Consider the following 20,315-nt stretch of genomic DNA (forward strand, 5'->3'; position numbering starts at 1 on the left):
TTTGTGCTGCATTGTATTCCCTACCGTGGTACCATCGTCCGTTAGGTGGCAATGTGGGTCAACGGCACAGGAGACTAGGTCCGAAAAAGAGTAAGCAATATTGCGGTAATGGGTCTGGGACCCTGAAGGGCATCTACATTTTGTAACCGTTTCTTCAAAAATGAGAGTTTTCGGACGACGCTCTGTGCCTGGGGGTTTTGGCCTTCCCTCCGGTGTCTGCCCAGGATGCGGCCCGGCACCTGCTGACGAAGAAGGGATCAGGGGTATTGCACAGTGGCTGAAACGAGGCCTGAATGTCTCGGATGCGCGTCCATTCCCTCTCCAAATACTTCTTTCTGTGGCTCTCTTTAGCATCTGCGGCGTCTTTCTCGCATGTGTCACCTGCGGGGGAGGTATTATGTTCACTGTCGCAGTCCACGTTTCTCCATCTACTATTTCCGGAGACCTAGATATCGACCGTAATATACTATGGGCCCGCCGGCGTGGGACACAGCTACCGCAGAAGATTCTGCAGGATCATCTTGTGGCAGCTCATGACGGATCGCATGGTTCCTTCCTGTCCAGCCGGAGCATACAGGTAGATTGGCTACCTCACGAAACAGCACTACCGTCACCGTCAGGCAACGGCGGCGTCGCTCCACAACTGTACTCCCGTGTCCCACATATTTCCGAGGGACCCATTTCAGCAAGTAGTGGTGGGAGCCGCAGTAGATCTATGGCAACCGATACGAACAGCCCTGCTTTTCAAGAGTGCTTCAAGTCACTAGAAGGGACAACAGAGGAGCTCAAGAGCTCCACGCCGGCTTTTAGTTGCCCTCCTGCCACCATCAAGTGAGATAAATTGAAGAGAAAAGTGTAGAGACTTGTTCTAGCAGCATCCGGGGTGATTACAAGCCATGGTGAAAAAACTGACTTTCAGCCAACGCGTAGAAGTACTTGCCAGCCGTGCTATTGCGAACGAAGCAGAGAAAGTATATCATCCTCAAGATACCACCGAACTGGAATACTGTATTCCATGGCCTGTTTTTGTTATTCACGAAGCAGTTCGGGAAACTCAGCATTTCCCGGACTGCAAGGCGCGAGACGCGAACAGGAATTACATACTGTATCGAGCCCACGGTAACGGTGAGCCGCGAGTGTCGGTCGACGAGTTCTTGTCCCTCTCCCGCCTCGGCTGTCTATGTGAGCAGAGGATGGAGGATGATTTACTTGCTTTATGCGCCTTTCGAAGGCCTGGTTAGCTCATCGCTTCCGCCCCCATACCGTCGGCATCTCCGAGTCCTCAAGGACATTTCAGAAAAACAAGGTAAGGAGATCGAGACGCAAGCCTTTTTGCGTCTACTCAGGCGCGAGGGATCTGAGGTAGACGCAGAGCCAACTCGGCGATGCAGTTGTACTGTGAAAGTCAGCATCTGGAACTATAGGCGCCTGCCTGGCCACAGAACAGTCAAATGTTGCTGCCTGACTCTTCGATCCCTATAATGGTGTGATACTGCATCGGCACTTTGCTCTTGTGGAAAGGTCGTTGGTCGTTGCCGGCATCTGCGACTGAACTGCCTGTTGATGATCGATTTTAAAGTAAGACACTACCGTATCAACATCTTAGGAAAGGGTGCGACTTCAACCCTTTTCGCTGGAGTAGTGGCAAGATCTACGCAGGCGTTCTCCGCGCTTCTGTTTCCTCCTGTTGTTCTCGCTGTCCGAATACGCGCAGAACAAACAGAAAAACAGCGGTATTTGGAGACAAACCGCACCATACTGTATCCTCCGTCACAAATGTCTTAACGACAAACTTTGCTCCACCGCGTGTTTCAGGCTGGCACATCGACCCAGTATCCCTTGATCATGAATGCCAGGACGCAGTGATGTGGCTCCACTGCAAAATGCATGATGAAATGATCCGGTGCGGCGGCCGGGCTACGAACTGGCAGTATGAATCGACAAGTGATCTTCAGACAGCTCGTAAGTTGTGCACCTTGACCATGAGAAGTATTTCGCGATCTCCGCTTCTGCGCTCCACGTGTGGAACTCTCACAACAGCTGGTCTGGTAAACGCATTGACTGCGCCCTGTCTGCTCTGCTGATTTGTTGAGGTGTTATTACTTTACAACATGAGCGACTTGGAAGCCTTGAGTACCTCAACAAGTTTCACGAGCTTTTCGCAACGTATGGCCATCCTTTTCACTCCAATGTATCGCTTGTTTCTCCACTGGACAGAACAGTACTGCTCCAAACCCGAGTCTCCAATTTTCAACGCATGTGGGAAGGTGGCGCTTTCTGCTCGCTCCGCGAAAGAGGTTTACCCTTTTAACGGGTGCAGGTAAGGCGGGCTAAAATGTCTCTCGAAGGGCAACTTGTCGTGCTTCACTGAATACGGCCACTCACAGAAGGCCTTCCGCGAACGTCTAGCTAGAGAGTTCACTAGTTGTTACTCATATCCCGTGCACCCTGCGCGCTGTTTGGGCGTGCGTGCTGCTAGTGAGGGCCTTCACCATCATTATATCCTCTGTAACACTACCTCGTGAGGCCGCTGATGAAGACGAATCGCCGTCGCCTCTTCATAGCACGATGAGGTTCATCCCGTGTGGTGCCTGTCTCCCATTTTGAATTCCCCGAGAGCAGTCACTAGGACAGCCCACAGGCAGACTGCGTTCTGGCGCCAACACAACTTACTGGCTTTGCCTACGACTTTGTATCGAGCGAAGCAGGAGGAGAGGCTTTCGAGCATCTCGAGGGGATAGCCACAGCAGAAACCTAGTTGCCTGAGCTCTACTGCGGCGAACGTGTCTCCTGCGTGGTGCTTGAGCTTCCAACCCATCGCGTTCTCACTGTATTCCATGCATGTCTCTGTGATTCATTCGTGGTATCTTCTCAGGCTGTTCAATGAACAAGGTGGCCACTTGCCCCCAGGGACCGTGATTGTTTATTCGGGCAGCAGATGGGGAAGCCAAGCGCCTATATTTATATTAACAGCCGTCTTAACTATTTTTCAGCTTTTGATGGAGCAACCGTAACACGTGGCAGCGCCCGTACGATAATCCCTCAAGATGATTGCGGCGATGCGGAAAGAAACTAATTGCTAAAAATACGTCCAATATCATTGAGTCGGTTCCAGCGATGCTGGTGCTCGATCCTAACGTCTATTCACATTGAAGTTGAACATGCACGCAACATTGTACGCAGTCCTCCAAATAGCAGTTTGATTCGACTTATGCGTCACATCTGCTAAGGACCCTGGGTTTGATGAAGATCCCGTGTCATCAGCGGGTCCTCCGGAAAAACCACACCTAGTGGATTTCTCGGTACCTGCGTTCAACGAGGGCTCATGGGTACTTTCACGAGTACTCGGGTGCCTCCTCTACAAACACAAGATTCCGGTGTACAAACGCTGTTCCTGTCGCTACTTGCTTTAGTCGTTGAAGGGATCTCTGACACGAGAGGGACTCCAGGCATTCCACGCTTCTGTTGCCCGGAAGGGGCTGTTTATATCAGGTGTAGTACCGGGGTTGATTCCAGAATCGGAATTATATGTCTCGGTTTGAGACCCGATCGAGACAGTCGAGAAAGATGAAGACAGCGGTTTGTGCGGCAGGAGGATGTCTACAGAGGAGAGAGGACGGCTTGATCCTAAGGCACTCATTCTATAGCCGCTTCGTGTGGTTGGATCCACTGATGGAAAGAAACCGCTGTGAACTTCTGAGCTCATTTCTGCGGACCCCTCGATCCCGATGCCTGATAATTCTTGAGCCACAGGAGGCAGGGACACGATTGACTGCCCGCTCCCGCTGCTAATTGAGTCATGTGTACCGTCTTGGAAAACCGTACGAGGACTTAGACCCGTCAGCGGCATCCTCATGCCCAGGAAGCTTCCCCGCGGTGGTGCGGCTTGAAACCCTGGCGAAAGGGGAACGTTGCTCGCCAGGGCACTGTCCAACATATACGTGGACGGCGTGAATTCCGCTGGCCGGGGCATATGAGCTGGGCTGTTTGCCCCTGCGGAAAAAGTAGGACTGTACACAGTTCCAAAGTTGGTGTTGGAGGACAGGGCAAACATGGCCGGGGAGCCCATACCGCCCGAGGGCATTAGTTGTTGGGGAGAAGGTAGGAACGGAACCGAGGGTTGAATCGAAGGCGGCAGATGACTTCCACTGTCGTCCATCATCACTGTTGGAGACATCATACCCGCGCCATGGAAGGGGGAGTGCGACGGAGACAAGCTTTCGAATGTGGAGAAAGAGGCCATCGCCGGAGAATCCATGACCCCCTACACGCAAAAGAAACCGTGTGACCACATTATCAGGACATGTATCATATTCGGACGGTGTTTCGGAGCACAACATGAGGTCTGCTTCGCCGAGCACAAAGGCTCAGGCGAGCGCACTAAGTGGCAGCAGTCCGCCTACGCGTGCTGCACTCTGGCGTTCGGTGGCTGATGACACGAAGCAGGACAACAAGGACATATCTCAGGGCTAAACTCCTCTCTGATGGAATCTGAGGAACTATGTCAGTGGTTCAGTGCACCAGTGGTGTTCAGTACAGCTCTGAACAGTTGCAAGTGTGTGTTGGTGGAAGAACTGGAAGCGTTACTTCTCTACGCAGAATCGTCTGATAACAATGCGAAAGAGAGTGCGAACCTGTTCGTTCGATACGAAAGCAGATCCTCCTGCGAACATGATGCCCGACACTTCCACCGTGGCAATGGGGGAGAGGTACAGCTCTTGTGACAGCTCGTCGTCCCCGCCCCAGAAAAAGTGCTGCGCGGAAGCTTGAACCCTTGTAGTTGTCTGACTCTCTTCATGGGCTTCTATGCTTGCCGTGGGTTTCTCATGCGTTCCGTTGTCTGTGGTATTTTCGTGTGACGTCGAACTAATTAGAGTTTCTTCCATATCGTTGTCCTGTCCTTTGTTTGCCACTCCCGGCGGCGCCATTTCTTCTGCTCCGCTATCCACATCCACTTTGTCGGAGTCCCCTGCCCCCGCTGTGGCCTCGGGCCTTTTGTCGTCGCCGCTATCTGATGGATGCTCAGGTAGTACGGGTGGATCATACTCTTCGTCGATGTTGACAGTGCCCTCATGGTTCTTTCCAATCTGCGAGAGTTCTGCGGATGCAGCAGGTGGTAAGGTTTCTCCGCTTTCTGCTGCAAGCGATGACTCCGACGGAGAGGGTGACGAGTCTTCACCGACGGAATTTCCCACGCCTTCACTTCCTGTACGCGGGCTCTCCAGGCTCCCATCAACTGCATCCGAGTTCTCGTCACCCGATGGCGAAATCGGCTCCCGCTCTGCAGACTTTGGTGACAGCGACGAAAGCTCCTCCGCCGATTCAAAGACGTCAACCTCCATGTGGCTGTTCTCCAATGATAGGACATTTGCGCTTGTCTCAGGGATATCGTTTGCTGATGACTCTCCACCAACGGCCTGCGCGAGGTCGTCAGCTGGCACTGTAGTGCTGTTGGTCTCTGCTGTCTCCAGAACGTTTTCAGGTCCCTGTGGCTCGGTATCTATGTGTTGGTTGGCGGAGCGTTCGTGTGTCTCCACGTGGTCGATAGAGACTGATGGTGGATGGATATCTACGGTTGCACCACCTGCCGAGAGGACCGTATGCAGATGACTTTGTTCTTCGACTCCCGGTCTGCTTGCCACTTCGCTGGAGGGCTTCGCCTCCGGTGCGTTCTTTGACTCGACACTGTCATTCCTCTCTGTTTGCTGTGTCTCTACTGTCAGGTCCGGGCAGGATTCATCGCCAGATTGAACGTTTTCATTCCCGTTTCGTGCTCGGCAAGCTTCTCTGCCCACTTCTTGCGGGGCTGTCTGAAGCGTTCTACCTAGATGCTTGCGCATAGAGTCTACACGGGCATCAGCTGAGGCACATAAACCTGCCAACAGCAAAACCGTGAAGAGCACCAAGTATGCTTCCAAACGCAGCCGGTGCATCATGAACGGCTCAGGAGAACGTGACATCACACAAACCTGTAAATGGTGAATGCGTCAAAGGCTAGTTTACCGACCGCACTGAAGGAGCCAAAATTCGCATCAAATGCACCTCGGCGCACACGTGTCACTATTTGGCCACAGATTGCCGTGTATGCCTCTCCTGAGTGTTACCATAACCTAAGGTCGAAACCACAGAAGTTCGTCAGGCGGGGCGACACAGCAATGCCACCAACGAGGAAAGTTAAGCCTCGACAGCACAGTAAGACTACGCCGTTGTGCCGATTGTCACTCGAAAAGTATATGGTGTCCTTCCTTGGAGACAATATCAACTTTCAAGACTGTATGCAGCGCCACTGACAAGACATTCGAAAACGTGACTGAGGAAGGCGATAAAACCGGGCGTGAAAGGTTTTTGCTGCGTTCGTCCTTGCCCGCATTGCGGGGTCGTATAAACCGTCAAACACGGAACTTCTGCCACCTTGGTAGTAGCTACTCAGTCTTTGCATACTATCGACAAGCCTGTTCCAAAAATGGGTGCATCTCTCCAGTTTTCTTTCTCTTGCGTTCTGAACGGAGGACTGGCGTCGCCGACCGTCTCGAATCTCAACAGGAGAGTCTGCACGCTTCGCCCGGTCTGCAAAATACGATGAGGATACAGTCTCGAAGGGAGAAAACAACTAACTGTTCTTTCTCGCAGGTCCGTATTTGCCTGCAAGTGGCAGAACTCAGGGGCTACTTTTTCGCGGAACTCCCGAGCAGCTGGAATGCGACAGCCTGGTGATGCTGCATCACTGACGTCGACCGGAGAAGCGCCCCGAGCTGCTCTGGGCACATACCAGAGACCTGAATAATGTATTAGAAGGCTAGAAAACGAAGAAAGCTAGCGCGAGCAGCTAAGGTATAGCAAAGACATTATGTAAGCTCATTCTCGCTTGAGTTCGGCTGCCGAGCTCGTCAGGACCGCACCATAGCTCGAGGAAGCTGAAGGAGGCCTCCGGATGTCCCCCCTGGTGACAAAATGTGTAGATACTTATTACATTGTCATTTCATATCGAGGAGCATTGGAGTGGCGGGAGGTCTATGCTGGCCGGATGAATCGTTGAGTCGTTATAAACGGGGTAGCTGCTTTGGGACAGGCCCTCTTCACAGCCGAGCAAAGCCAAAACCAACCAATCACACTAAAGGGACATTCTTAAACATTTTTGTTTGTACCTTTGTTCATGCTCTCAATGACATCCGTTGAAAAGAAGAGACCTCTGTCGTGTCACTAATTGCAAATCCGGTGCATTTCCACTCTCAAGAAACAATGCTGCCAAGCGGGGATGAGTTAAAGCCGACAGAACTGCTTACCGCGGGAACCGCACCAACAAAAGGAGTGACCTGGGCACCCAGCTTCTCCTGTTTGCTTCCAGCAAGACTGTTTCTGCGTTTTGCCGTTTTCGTGATGCTTCCACTGTCAGGCGGATCATTGATGAATCTCGGACACCTCGCTCGTTCTCTTGCGGCGACGCCCAAAACGCAGACTGCGAGCAGTGTGGGGGCTGACGACACGATCGAGTTTGAGAACGACAGAACATCCACGTTGTCTCAGTTCAATCCAGTTGCCGAAGGGCCGTTGGAGATCAATCCGCTTGCTCCGTCGTCCGCCAATCAAAAGCTCGCTCCAGGGTCACTGTCGATATCTTCACCGAGTCCTCCGCAAGGAGCTACTCTGCTGTACATTACTGAGACCGTGGCGACGGATGCTGCACAGATGCGCTCTCGACCGACAGTTGTAGACGTTTACATTGCAGCATTCAACGATACCATGTACAACGATCATTCTGACCGTATGATTGTCAGCGTGTTTTACGGAAATGGAACTGCTGGAGACACGGTGACGGCCCACTTGCAAAACTCACCGGCTGAAGGCGTCTGGAAAAGACCGTTCCCTATGCATCAGAACAACGATTCTCCCATTCGTCGAGGCTTTGATCTTGCAGGGCCAGCAGCCAGAGCGGGACTAGATAAGCATCGTGTACAAATGTCAACGCCAAAGCGCGGGCAGTCTGCGCCAGAATATGTGAATGGCCAAATAAAGCGGCACTCTGATCAAGGGCACGGGCATGGATCACGCGGCAAAAACTCTAGTTTAAACGACAGCCCGCGCCGACGCGGGCGGGCCCTGCGTCGTCGAAATGGAAGCCAAACCACTGCATACATTCAGTTCCAGCCTGCGTACGGACAAGACCTCCACACATTCGTACATATTGCCGCGGGGAAGGTCGAGGCTGAACTAGTCGCACAGATTTTGTTAAACCCCACACCTGAGGGTGATATTTGGATACGAAACGTGCTTGAGATACCACACGCATTCCGCAAATGGGTGAATTCTGATTATGCGCCGCTCTGGGATCCTGAGTTTATTGTAACAGGAGACTACTGGAGCTCAACGTTGACTCCTTGGGTAAGTGCACACGGTGAGAGTACCACACTTACACTTGGCTCTCTTTCAGGTGTCTGATCGCGAAGAACACTGCCTTAAACTTACTCGAGTTATGGTATGATTACGCGTGTTTGCAGTTCAATACGACTTCAATACCGCTAAGCCGTGGGACGTACGTGATGGCAGAAGGCTTCTACAAGCAAAGACACTGGCGGTAACCCAAGCTGAGTGTGCCCGTCTGGCTGATCAGGATGCTTAACCAGAATGATGTGCAATTTTCAAAACGTCTTTGACTCGAGGGCAACCGCGTGGCAGTGCACACTTTTTCAATGGATGGGAGCCGGCTCCAAGCGTGAGTGTGGCCCATCATCAGAAGAATTCTGAGTTTGGTGTTGAACGACCACAACTATTTTGTATGTATACGTCAGTGATTTACTGGGTAGCCTCCCCCATTCACCGTTACAGAGCTCCGTGAATGAATGCCATAACCAAGCACAGTCGCCACGGTTGAGACGATGTGTTGAAGGATGCTTGCTTTCCGTCGTGCGATAAACCCAGACATCAGCACGTGTCGCTCAAGATTCTATCGCGCTGTCACCAGGAAATGCGGGGGGTGCGGTAGCGGGACTCAGTCGGTATCTGGCGCCCTTGTGCTGCGTGCGCCAAGTCAGAACCCTGATAACGAATCATTTCTTTGCTGAATCCTGCGACACGTAAATTCTTGCAAAGGGCAAAGAATCCAGTTGGGGGCGGTCAGGTGTATGGGCAGGCATGAACCCGCTGCGTCGTGGCACAAAACGTTCGATCGCCTTCTGCTTTCCACTCTTTCAAAAATTTTTGAGTGTCGATCACCCGGCTTGGCACCAGCACAATGGCAAACACAATTGATTTGGAGGCCGCAAGGCGGCAAACAGAAGAGCTTATGAGGCTGTACACTGTTTGGGCAGAAAAAACGTCTCACCTTACTCACAATGTAGCAAAGCTCACTGACAAAGTCGCGGGCACGAGACAACAGCTCCAGCTTCAAGCAGACGGTAAAGCGATGACTACTAATGTTGCCTTCACAAACACGATCATCCTGTTGCAGCGTGGCGCCCACTACAATCTACCCTGGAACAACGGACAAACCAAACTTCGAAGGCGATCTCATCTTTGCAAGAGTAAGCCACCAAAGAAGATACTGGCGTGAACCTGTTCAGCCGAGCGCCAGGTTTCAACAGTACCAGGAAACCATCAAGCGCTACACCTCTGAGACAGAATCGGCCGAAGCACATGCAGCAAAACGTAAGGACCGCGTAGCTTCAATCTCGTTTCTCAGCAGCGTCTGAATTTTCGGATCAAGGTAACGTGGCGCTGGCCACGCAACTGATACGCAGCCGCGGAGTAGCGGCGGAGCGCGAAGCCGCCTATAAGCGACTAAAGGCAAGCATGTAGACGTTATTTGTTGGCAAGTACCGGTACGAATGTACGCGCGATCAGGCAGAGAAAGAATCAAAAGTGACTATGCGTTCCAGGCAAATCGTAGACCGAAAGGCGCAACTAACTGAGGCAACAGAGAGTGCTCGCCGCTTGCGGACAGCCATTGCATCACTGAAAAGTGACAAACAGCTGCTGCAAAGAGAGTTTGATGACGAAACTGAGCGTCTCGAATTGCAGTTTCGAGAGGCCGAAAACAGCAGACGTCGACAACTTGAGCAGTCTAGTGGCCCTGCCGTCATACGGAAGCTAGACGAAGAAATTGAAGCACTAGAACTAGTGAGTGGGCAATCGCTATGTTCATTGTCGGTGCAAAATCTAACTCACTCGAACAGAAGAAACGCTTCCTCGCCAGAGAGAAAGAGTCCCTTCGTCCTCGATCAAATGCTACGAAAAAGATCACCACCTGCGTGCCTCCACTACAGTGCAGGCCACAAACAAGCAAGAAATCCATTTACGAGCTACTTTCTACAGCAGTAAAGGAAACTGCATCACAATGAGCTAATTACGTTCATACGCGGTACTCCCTGAGAACTGAAAACTCGCCTGCGTCGCACGGCATGGCGCTGTGTTACGGCCCTACCCTTGTCATGCTGAAACTGGAAGGCTGGAAGCAGTAAGAAGCTACTGTAAACTCGGAGCCAAGGTCTCACAGGCGACCGTGAGATGAAGTAGCGAAGTCTGCACAAATCCGGCGTTCCTACTGCCAAATTACCATGAAGTCGTGCTCTGCATTGCATTCGTGTGGTGGGCCGTCTCGAGGGTGGATGCGGCTGCGCTGGATTCCAGGACAAGCCCTGTCAACCACCACGGAGGGGCTCGTGGCCGTTGGTTTAAGAAGGTTTAAAAAATACCGAGTATGAAGGGTGGCACCACTCCCGAGTTACGTAACCCAATCGATTGACCTGAAACAAAGAAACTTCTGTGGGGCGGCGTTTTCACCCCTGATTAAGAGACCTGACAGTCGACTCGCCGCAGATCGGCATTTACCATTGATCGTGCACAAGGCCAGCTCTACTCGAGGGCAGCTGAGCGCGCTATCAGCTTTCTCGCTCGCACCATTCAGGTGTGCTTCATGATCAAGAGGACGAGCTGAAACAGTGGATCAAACACGCGCAAAACAAAATCGGCGATACCTCGAGCTCCCACAGTGGTCCATCCACCTCAATCACCGCAGCATTCTTAGGAGGTGCGGACGTCTATAGATATGTCGCTTCCCGCCAAGAGCAGGAGGGAGGCACGACTTACCAAAAAGAAAATAGTGATGACTAGGAACATGATGCACTTCGCAGCACGTCCACTCCGTTGGTTCTCTTCCGCCTTCCGAAGCTGCACGTTGGCTTGTGTCGTGTTCTCGAGTACTTGTTCAACATTGTAGTCGATGCGGTCAAGTATCGTGCCCTGCATGAAAGCAGTCATCCGTCAAAGAAGCCGGCACCGCATTTCAGCCCCGCGGCCACATAGCCTCCGCCGTATAAATCCAGAGGGAGTCCGAACTTACCTGATCGATGACAAGATTGGAGAGGTCCTTGAAGATCTGGTGGAGATCCGTGACAGACTGAGCAATCTTAGCCAATTCCTGAAGAACCAAACGTAGAGCATGAACAACCTCGTCGCTCCGGGACTCAAAACACCGCATGTCTGGCGCGGGCGCCGCAGCAGTGTAGTAACAATACTGCGACACCCCCCTTCGCTCCCGGCGGCAATCCTAGACGTCACAGAAAAACAGGGCTCTCCGCTCGCCATATATGTCTCGAAAGCAACCTTGCACAGTAGTTGTAGTCGTTCCGAGTCGATGCAAACAGGTGATTCTGTGGAGACACTCAATCTGCATGACGCTGCTTACTCCTTGCCGCAAGTCTGCGTCCTGTTCCATCATGGCAAGCTCGGACATCATATCGTCGCCAAAGCCCTGCACGCAGAGAGGTAGACGACCGACGCATCCAACGTAAATACCCGCGGCTTCTCTCGGTGAGCCGTCTAAAGAACATCAATGCCACAGCGGCGTTTCCGCGGTCTTGGCAACTCAACCCCGCGTTGGCATACATTGGTAGGCCCCGAACTCCACACTCCAAGGCGGTTGCGATGGAGCGCCATGATTACCGGATCTGCTGACGAGGCGCCGTCCGCCGTCCCAAAAATGTCCTCTCCTTGAGTTCTACGCTTGACCTCTGCGCCACACACAAGTCCGCAGCACGCCGCCCGTTTACGCGATGGTATCTCGGCATGACTAGAGGCTCTCGTTGCGTCGCCTCGCCGCAGATGCACCCAGGGCTACAAAGAACCCCAGACGGCCTTTCGAAGAGCGGAGTGCGTGTGGCACACTGGAGAGCAGGTTTACAACGCGTTTGTCGCGAAGACGCAAGCCAGCCGCATGCGAGTCACAAGCCGACGAAACTGCCCGAAACTGCCACACACAGAATAACAGAGGCTACGGCGGGTCTCGGGCGACAGAGGGTCGTTGCCCCCTCGACGGAGGCGCAGTTGCGGGGGAAGCGGCGCCCAGAGGAAGGCTGGCTGGCTGCATGTTCTGAAAACTTCTAACCGGCAGCAAAATCGCCCCGACGTACACTCCCGAGCCTCCGAAGCGCCTGTCCAGCTACCTGCAAGATACGTTTTCTGCTGGCTTCGAAATGCCGCATTCAGCGCCTGCAGCTGCGCCGCGATGCTCCGCTGGGCGTTTCGCTGCAGAAGTTGGTCGGACCGCGTGTCGCTGTCCGGCGTGCTTGTTTCACAGATTTGCTGAATGCGTCTTTCACAGCGTTTAAACAGCTGCGCACACACACCCCATCCACCGCAAGGCTGTTCAGTTGTCTGAAGGCCGCTGCTCGGCGCTCACCAGCCCACTCCCACCGTGACTGCTTCAACTTCCGGCGGAGACAGCAGGATGCCAGCGACAGCAGATGCAGGCACAGAAAAAACAGATCGTCAGGCGCTGCGGGCCTCGCGAGACAGCACACCCCGTCCCCGAAACACGCAAACACCTCGTCGCAATCGTACTTCAAAAGACCATCAGATGCACACGAGCGATACATGCGGAGAGAAACCTGGCAAGCTCTGTCGCGGTTCTGACCGCGCCCGGCCCTTACGTGCGTCAGGTTGGCTGTCAGGGCATCGATCTCGCGATCCGGACTGTGGCCTTCGCCGTCATCGAAGACCTTGAGCAGCCTCCGCTGCTGCGCTTTCTGCAGCTGAGACACTGAGCACACCCGCACAATCTACCGCCAAGCCGTTTGCTTCGGGAGATGTCTTCACACTGACGTTGCGGGCCCCCACATCAAACACATATCACGCAGTACGAAGAAAACAGCAATACTAAGTGCGAAAAAAACAGGCACACCTACGCCAAGTGCTCTGTTGCAACAAAAAAAGCTCAGCCGCCAGTGGCCATGCGTGCGAACCGAACCCTCCACTAGTCTGTTTACGACGGTGCAAAAAATCTTGCGCCTGTCGCCTCGCAAATCGACGGCATTCTGAGCCCTCCACCACCGCGCGAAGTGTGCAACGAGATAATCGAAAGAAAAACTTGAGCGGAGTCGCGATGCGTCGGCTATTCCGGATCAGCCGAAAGCTCTTCACATGCAGACGCGTGTGCCCTCTCGCGTGTCGTGGGTTCGACGCGTGACGAAAAGTCCCGAAACAAACTCAACGGCTCACTTTTCTCTTTAATTTGCTCGACGTCGTCATGCGCCTCTTCCACCATATCCGCCTGCGCACAGATGAAAGCGACTGAGAAACACTCGCGAACATAGACCTACTAGTGGCGCGGAGAGACACAAACCGTCTTCTCGACACGCTCTTCATTCTTGAGACAAGACAAAAAAAAAATTGCCCTAGGCCTGCGTGAGGAAGTAACCTGTCTGCGCTGTCGAACGAACTCTGCTGGGACATCTACTTTCTATCGCTGATCCGCCGCCGTTGGAGAGACTGGCGGCTGAGAAGAGACAAAAGACTTACCCAGAGAGGAGGCAATTGCTGCTGAAACGTCGAAGTCATCTCAACACCATCTTCATCATCAGAGTGATGAGACAGAAGACGCTGCTGGCCTGCTAGAAAACTCCAGAAAAAACACTCGAAAAAACGGTTAAACAGTCGTCTTACGCAGGCTAGAGAGAAAACTGGCGCCCACGTCCAACGCTACACATGCGTCCGCAGGCCTCGGAAGTCTCCGTGTGTGTCCTTTCTTTCTCCTGTGGCGTGCTATCTGCCTCGCGCACCAGAACCCCGACGCTGCGCCCAGAGAGAGCGCGACTTACCGCGCACATTGTCCGGCGAATGAATGACAGCATTTCCGGAGAAGCCTGCAGCGCCGCCTAGAAGGCTTTTGCCGAAGCGATGCCTTTTGCTTTTCACCTCCATGCGATACTTGAGAAACTGCGAGGTGATGTTCCTCGCGGCGAGTGACGTCGCCATGGTGACTGGCTCGAGTTTAGTTGAGTCGCATGAAATAAAAATTGGCGACACTTCTGAAAAAACGTCCTGCCACTTCCCTGAGCTGGCGCTTGCGACATAATCCCTTGAACCGGGGCCTCGGAAATTCAGTGTTTTCCAGCTTCGCTCTCACGCTCTGAGGAGATGCGTTTGTCTTATCCACGAAACGAGGCTCTCGCGGTAAACACAGCGAAAAGTCGACGGGGGCCGCGCAGTGAATCCCGCATATCCCTCCCTTCGCGCCGCAAGCGCGATACAAGCGAGTAAAAGATCAAACAAGTGAGAAATAGCGAAGAAGGCGTCCTGTTCGTACTGAGACCGTGGCTTCGGCCTGCCGCCGATCCCGGAGGAAGAGCGGAAGTGGAGGAAAAAGACTGCCAAGAGTCAGAAGGAAGAACGCCGAATGGAATGAGAGGATGAGGACAGGGATGAAACACAAATATCAGAGCAGGAGGACGAAGAAACAAATACGGAAGAGACTTAGCCGACGATTCAACTCTTTAGGGACTTCTGCCGCCGTTGCAGAGGCGTGTCGAAAAAAGCGATTTTGGGTGAGGACATAGACGAAGGGCCCTCGTCCTTGTTGTGCTTGTTGCGTGGGAGAGAAAACCGCCCTCGTGAACGGCTAAATCCACAACAAAGGGAAGGAACAGGATGCGCCACAGAGAAGAGGAGTCCCACTAAAGATGCACACGGGGACGGAAACGAACAGACGCTGGGGACAGAGCCAGAAAAAGCCAGCCTCATGAAAGGACTGCGGACTCTATTCAGAAGAGCTGTATGTTTCGCGAAAGACGATGAAAGTCTGCGAGCAAGAAGCCAGCCAGCGGACCTCAGCCTTTGAGACACGGCAGCTGAGTTTCGCAGAGAAGTTCCCTGTAAGATGCAAGCCCAACACGATATACGAAAACGTTCTGACAACGAAAAAACAGCTTGCTCGAGAACGGAGCAATGCTAAAGTATGTGCATGCTGTTTCCGTTGGCGATGCAAAGAAGAAGACCTAAGACATCTCAACGAGAAAGTCGCCGCGCAGATGTCAAGGGTAAAATGGGGACGAATTCCATAAGAAACGCTGGTAATTTAGGAAAAAGGACGCAATCATGAAACAGACGGCAACCACTCTTGCGCATTTTGGTCAACGACTTCCCATCACCCGTGGCTTCATTCCCGCCTCACTAAAACACTACTGTCTTTGTCACATCTTGTCTCGCTCGACTGCGTGAGCCACGTTGGCCAGCAGAGAACGTCCGACGGGACTTTTCTTACAGAGAACATGCGAAATAACTCGTGCATGCGAGAGCTCCCGGATGGAATGCTACCTTTTTTCGAGTGTTTACTTCTTCCCTGCTTGTTCTTCTCTGCAAAAGCTCCAGATTCTCGACTTTACTCACAGAAAACGCGGAGCCCTGGAAAGGAGGGAGACGACTCTCGGCCGAGTGAAGTGGACCGGCGTACATACACTGAAATCTGACCTCGTTCACGCCAGATGCTCTCAAACTCTTACCGATATGCCTGTCTGGTATAGTCGCTTGCCGTTCTTTTTATTTTCCTTTGCGCAAAACTCATAAATACCAATGTATAGAGGGGTTTCGTCGCAGGTGTGTGACAAATCTGGCGATGTGTACTCGCAAGGTGTCCACGGTCCATCGTCCTGGTCGGCGTTCATTCAAGGAATGAGTCACTCGTGACAGAACTGCAAACCCTCGTCATAATTCAACGTAAACTTTTGTCGGACCTATATGTATCTTTTCGTCTGTTTTTCCTGCGGCTAGGTACGTTCATTCACCTACTGACTTATCGATAAGCGACATACGTGCACACGACTCTCGCTCATCCGCTCAACACGGTGTTTCTCGTTCTTTTATCCTGGAAAATTGAGCCGCCTCCTCCCCAGTCTCAAGAATGGAATACTGAAGCGCCTTCTTGAGGGCCTAAACTCTTTAGTTCGATAGCATTCCCTCGTTTTCGCGCGGACTTGGGCCATGGCTCATATCTTCGGCGTCGCTACGCTTGCGAGCCTCGGGATTGCGACGGTCATTTTTGACTTCACACGCACGCCTTACCGCAATGTGCCCCGCCCCTCTGGTGAGAAAGATAAAAGGAAAACAGGCAAAGGAGGAAGACGGCGGCAGCGGCGTCGGCGGAAGATGCAGTGAAGAAATCCAGGGTCAAGCAAGCCTGTTTGCGTTGTAGAGACTTGTGAACGCGGAAACTGGCGAAAAAAGACTCAGCTCGGAAGGATATCCCGCGCAATGCTTGAAGTTTTGCTTTGTTCGCTTTGCAATATGGAGAAGCAGCCTTTCAGCAGGAAGCTTGAAAGGAGTCAAGATAAGGCAGTTGCACTTTCTCAGCTTCTGAGGAAGAAGGCATACAGCGAAGTAACCAAATAGCCTACGGTGTACATTGGGGGGGGTGTAGTGGCGCCGAACAGGCTTTATTGCAACTGGGAGTGGCCGACAGTCCGCACGCATACGTGAGGCATGTTTGGCTTCGGGGCCTGCCGGGAGGCTTTTTAGAGACTCGCCAAAGTTCTCTGAACAGAGAATTGAAAAGCGAGCGGAGAACGATACAAGACATCCGCGGAAGCGAAGTGGTAGAGCTTGAGAATAGTGAAGAGGAAAGGCCTGCTGGGGTAGAAGACGGGCAGACAGAAACGATGAGAGGCCTCTCGAGGAAAGCATGAGGTGTTGTCTTCGGTCTTAGCGTGCTGGTGCAGAGAAGCAGCGCCTCAAAATCTTCGACCTATCCGCAGAGAATTATGACTCCGACCAAAGCTTCCACGAATGGGTACGACCTGATTCCTTGCAGTGGCGACGGTGGTGTAGGAAACATGCACATATGTACACATATAGGCGGATGTGTGTATATGCATATAGATAGATTGATCCAGATATGCGCATGTTTGCCTAGGGAGGGCACGTGTGCCCATATTTTTGGCTTAAGTCAGGGCTATCTGTTCTGCAACGTGCGCATGCGGGATACACAAGCTAGTATGCAGCGGGAGGCGTCATCTGTGCAACTTGGTAGCTCAAGCTGATACGATCGTTTGTTTTTGTCTCTGTGGATGTTTCGTTTACATCTCGCTCCTCGCCTGTATGATTGCCCTCAACTCCGAGCGCGGGTGACCAGACACGCGCGTTGCGGCGGCAGCGTACTTTGCAGACACTCTATTTCTACCTCTCTGTATATATATGTATATATATAGCTATGCGTTCTTCTACGCACACGAGTGGGTCTGGTGCAGCGGCTTGTTCTCTCATGTGTTGGTGTCAAATCTGAAAAGAGTCTGAGCTGCTGCGGGGTGCTTGCGATTGCCTTCAGATTACGCGGATCAGGACTCACCGGAAGACGGTCTTCTCCAAGGCAAGAGGCCGCGTGTTAGAGATCGGGGCCGGTAAGAGTCCTCCACGGAGACGACGGGCTCCTTCGCTCGAGGCTATCGCGCCGACACTCAGGATCTAGACGCGTGTGGCCTCGTCAGCGCGTGTACGTGTGCGAACGCGCCCCTCTCACCTTCTGTTTTGTCGTCTCGTATTAGTTCTAGCGTGCCCAGCTACGGCGTTTGCGTGCCTGTCCAGCGTCGTGGGAGCCTGCCCGTGAGTTCAGCTTGGGAATCCGCGGTGCACAGGCTTTCGTGAAGCGATGAGTCGTGAACCTGTGACGGTTTGCAGGCACAGGCCGGAACTTGGATGTCCTCAAGTGCACGCCCGGAGTCACGAGTCTCACCTGCATAGACACCAGCGGACCGATGTGCGAAGTGCTAGTGAAGAAACTTGGTGCGTCGAACTCACACTCGATACGGCGAGTTCACCCTCTTCTCTCCCGACGGGCCTCTCTTCGAAGCAGTCACTCGATCGAGCGTGCAAATGCAAGGGCGCGGGCTCCTCTGCTGCCTCAGGCCACGCTGCGTATTGTGTGCTGCCATCCACTTGGATATGCGAAGGAACGCAGTTCCGCATGCGCAGGCTTAAACACGGATACATCTGTACAGTACTTGCATGCAGAACACACCTATCTGCAGCGCATGTCGTCGACGGGTGCGCGCGTGCCCCTACCCAGTTTGGAGGTATTTTTTGAGGCCACTGCAGTGTACGGCTGTCCTTTAGGCCGTTCAACAAGACGTTCTCCATCGTGCATTGCCCCAGCGTTCTTCAGCAGACAGTCTTTCATCTGGGTTTTTTATTTTCTAGAGAAATGGGACTTGCGTGTTCGCCGCTTCCGCAGAAAAACTCAAGCCGCCGTTTCCCGTGCAAGTCATTCAAGGCGACGCTTCACAAGTGCCTTTCGAGGATAACACCTTTGACTCAGTCATCTCCTCCTTCGCGCTCTGCGCAGTCGAGCGTGTAAGAGCCCTCTTCAGTCACACAGTGCGCTGCCTGTGAAAACAGATTCATCCACGTTTGATATGACTCCCATTCGCACTTATGTGCAAACAAAATATGTATATGAACATGCGTGTAGCGGTTAGATTTGGTTACATCGTTGGATGCGCGTAGATGAAGGTGTTTTCATGCCTCCGTGTCTAGATATGTGCGCACGGAACATAGATGATGGCAGCTGTTGGCGCCGGCGCACTTTCATGAGTTTATATAGGTTTGTGTGTTTGTGCGTATTCGCGTATCATGCATGAAGCAGATGCTTCAGCCAATACAACGTTTCTGCAGACACACATGCGGTACGAAAATCCTGTTTGTTGTGCTTGCGTGAATGCAGCCGGAGCAAACTGTCGAGGAGACGCGACGCGTGCTGAAAGGCGGGGGCCGGTTCCTGTTGCTCGAGCGAGGCCTTCCGTCGAGCAACTTTGCACGTTGGATTCTGTAAGACTTGTAATTGCACAGACATCTAGCTATTGGTTTCCTGTAGGCGTTGCGGTTTTCAGTCTGTGTTTCGTATGGGGATGTGCAGATGCCGTTGTCTTGGCGTCTCTCGTCTCGTTGTTCGCGGGTGTATCGTTAGTTGTAGCAGAGCAGAATGTGTCTGTTTCTATCGTGGGCTGGGTGCCTCGACACCATAATCTCTCAGCGGCACCCTGAGTCGATTTTCTTGTTGGACAATGTGGCTGCAGATTTCGTGTTCAGGTTCGCAGTTCCTCGGCTTCCTCTGTGCGCAGTTGTGCTGTTTGTCTCTATATTCTTGACTGAGTTTCGTTCTGTGTGCGTCCGCTTACTGCCTAGATGTGCGACTCGATTTGGGTCGCGGTCATCCCGCGGCAGGTAGACGTTGCAGTCGCCACCATTATGTTTGTCGCGTAGCGGTTATTGCCGCTTTGGGGTTTTCTCTTGCCTCCTCAATCAACCTCTGCGACGCTGAGTTCCCTGTTGTGCAGGAAGCGGTATGAGATTTACCCTAACCCGAACGTCGCGTGCGAAATTGGCATTTTCGAAGACATCGACCTCGGGTGAGCCTTAGCGAAAGACGCGGGCGCCAGGGCTTGCAGCTGCAGTGTGCACATCTCCGCTCCGCGTGTGAAGCTTTCGCAGGCGAGCTGACCATATTAAAACGCAGGGCCACTATCCACGAGAAACGCCTAAGCCCTGCAGCGACATATTTTTCTCTGCTCAGCCGCGACACTTCTTTGAGGGCCGTCGTCCAGCGCAGCAATAATCCTTAACGGCAACGTTTTCTACTCCACTTACTTGAACTTTGGTTTTCAGGCAGCTGCTAGCCCAGGGAAAATTCCGACTGACCGAGTCTGCCCCTTCGAAAGTTATGACGGTTCATGCACTCTCAGCGCGCCGCGGCTGTTCGGCTGAGGAGAGAAAATCTCACGCCCGTTCTCGTGTTGGGCTGCCGGAGCTCAGAGGTCAAACTGACGCCCGTGTGGTTTTCCGCTACACTCCAAATAGTGACGATGCTACGCAAAAGTGAAGACTCGAGGCAGCGCCAGCGTCAGGTTTCGCCCAGCAGATAGATGTTCCGGCACTGCCGCGGAAGTGCAGGATTCCTCTGAGCAAAGAACCACAGACGGGTGTATCGGCTGCTCGGAGCCAGAGAAAAGCGACTGTTGCTTTTACGCACGGGCACGACACGCAGCGAAGGGAACCAATAT

At 52.9% G+C, this 20,315-nt stretch overlaps 5 protein-coding genes across 5 annotated transcripts; 3 read left to right on the forward strand and 2 right to left on the reverse strand.

The window, feature by feature from the left end:
* Positions 1 to 3,409: 3,409 nt before the first annotated feature.
* BESB_005340 (uncharacterized protein) lies at positions 3,410 to 5,840 on the reverse strand (the record flags this gene model as incomplete). The annotated part of the gene is made up of 2 exons (XM_029359289.1): positions 3,410 to 4,264; positions 4,635 to 5,840. 2 exons carry the CDS (start codon positions 5,838 to 5,840, stop codon positions 3,410 to 3,412), a joined length of 2,061 nt encoding a protein of 686 aa, XP_029222202.1.
* Positions 5,841 to 7,377: 1,537 nt separating this feature from the next.
* On the forward strand, positions 7,378 to 8,576 carry BESB_005350 (uncharacterized protein; the record flags this gene model as incomplete). The annotated part of the gene is made up of 2 exons (XM_029359290.1): positions 7,378 to 8,379; positions 8,496 to 8,576. The coding sequence occupies 2 exons, from the start codon at positions 7,378 to 7,380 to the stop codon at positions 8,574 to 8,576; spliced, it is 1,083 nt and encodes a 360-aa protein (XP_029222203.1).
* Positions 8,577 to 9,229: 653 nt separating this feature from the next.
* Positions 9,230 to 9,792, forward strand: BESB_005360 (uncharacterized protein; the record flags this gene model as incomplete). Its single annotated transcript, XM_029359291.1, has 2 exons — positions 9,230 to 9,518; positions 9,677 to 9,792. The coding sequence occupies 2 exons, from the start codon at positions 9,230 to 9,232 to the stop codon at positions 9,790 to 9,792; spliced, it is 405 nt and encodes a 134-aa protein (XP_029222204.1).
* Positions 9,793 to 10,896: 1,104 nt separating this feature from the next.
* On the reverse strand, positions 10,897 to 14,247 carry BESB_005370 (SNARE domain-containing protein; the record flags this gene model as incomplete). The annotated part of the gene is made up of 10 exons (XM_029359292.1): positions 10,897 to 10,926; positions 11,083 to 11,235; positions 11,336 to 11,413; positions 11,681 to 11,746; positions 11,938 to 12,005; positions 12,438 to 12,606; positions 12,924 to 13,033; positions 13,492 to 13,543; positions 13,792 to 13,880; positions 14,091 to 14,247. 10 exons carry the CDS (start codon positions 14,245 to 14,247, stop codon positions 10,897 to 10,899), a joined length of 972 nt encoding a protein of 323 aa, XP_029222205.1.
* Positions 14,248 to 16,248: 2,001 nt separating this feature from the next.
* Positions 16,249 to 20,134, forward strand: BESB_005380 (methyltransferase domain-containing protein; the record flags this gene model as incomplete). The annotated part of the gene is made up of 8 exons (XM_029359293.1): positions 16,249 to 16,351; positions 16,983 to 17,053; positions 17,588 to 17,660; positions 17,938 to 18,042; positions 18,491 to 18,609; positions 18,980 to 19,083; positions 19,593 to 19,664; positions 19,921 to 20,134. The coding sequence occupies 8 exons, from the start codon at positions 16,249 to 16,251 to the stop codon at positions 20,132 to 20,134; spliced, it is 861 nt and encodes a 286-aa protein (XP_029222206.1).
* Between the last annotated feature and the right edge of the window lie 181 nt (positions 20,135 to 20,315).

The sequence above is a fragment of the Besnoitia besnoiti genome, chromosome I, assembly GCF_002563875.1.
Source record: "Besnoitia besnoiti strain Bb-Ger1 chromosome I, whole genome shotgun sequence".
Classification (NCBI taxonomy): Eukaryota; Apicomplexa; class Conoidasida; order Eucoccidiorida; family Sarcocystidae; genus Besnoitia; species Besnoitia besnoiti.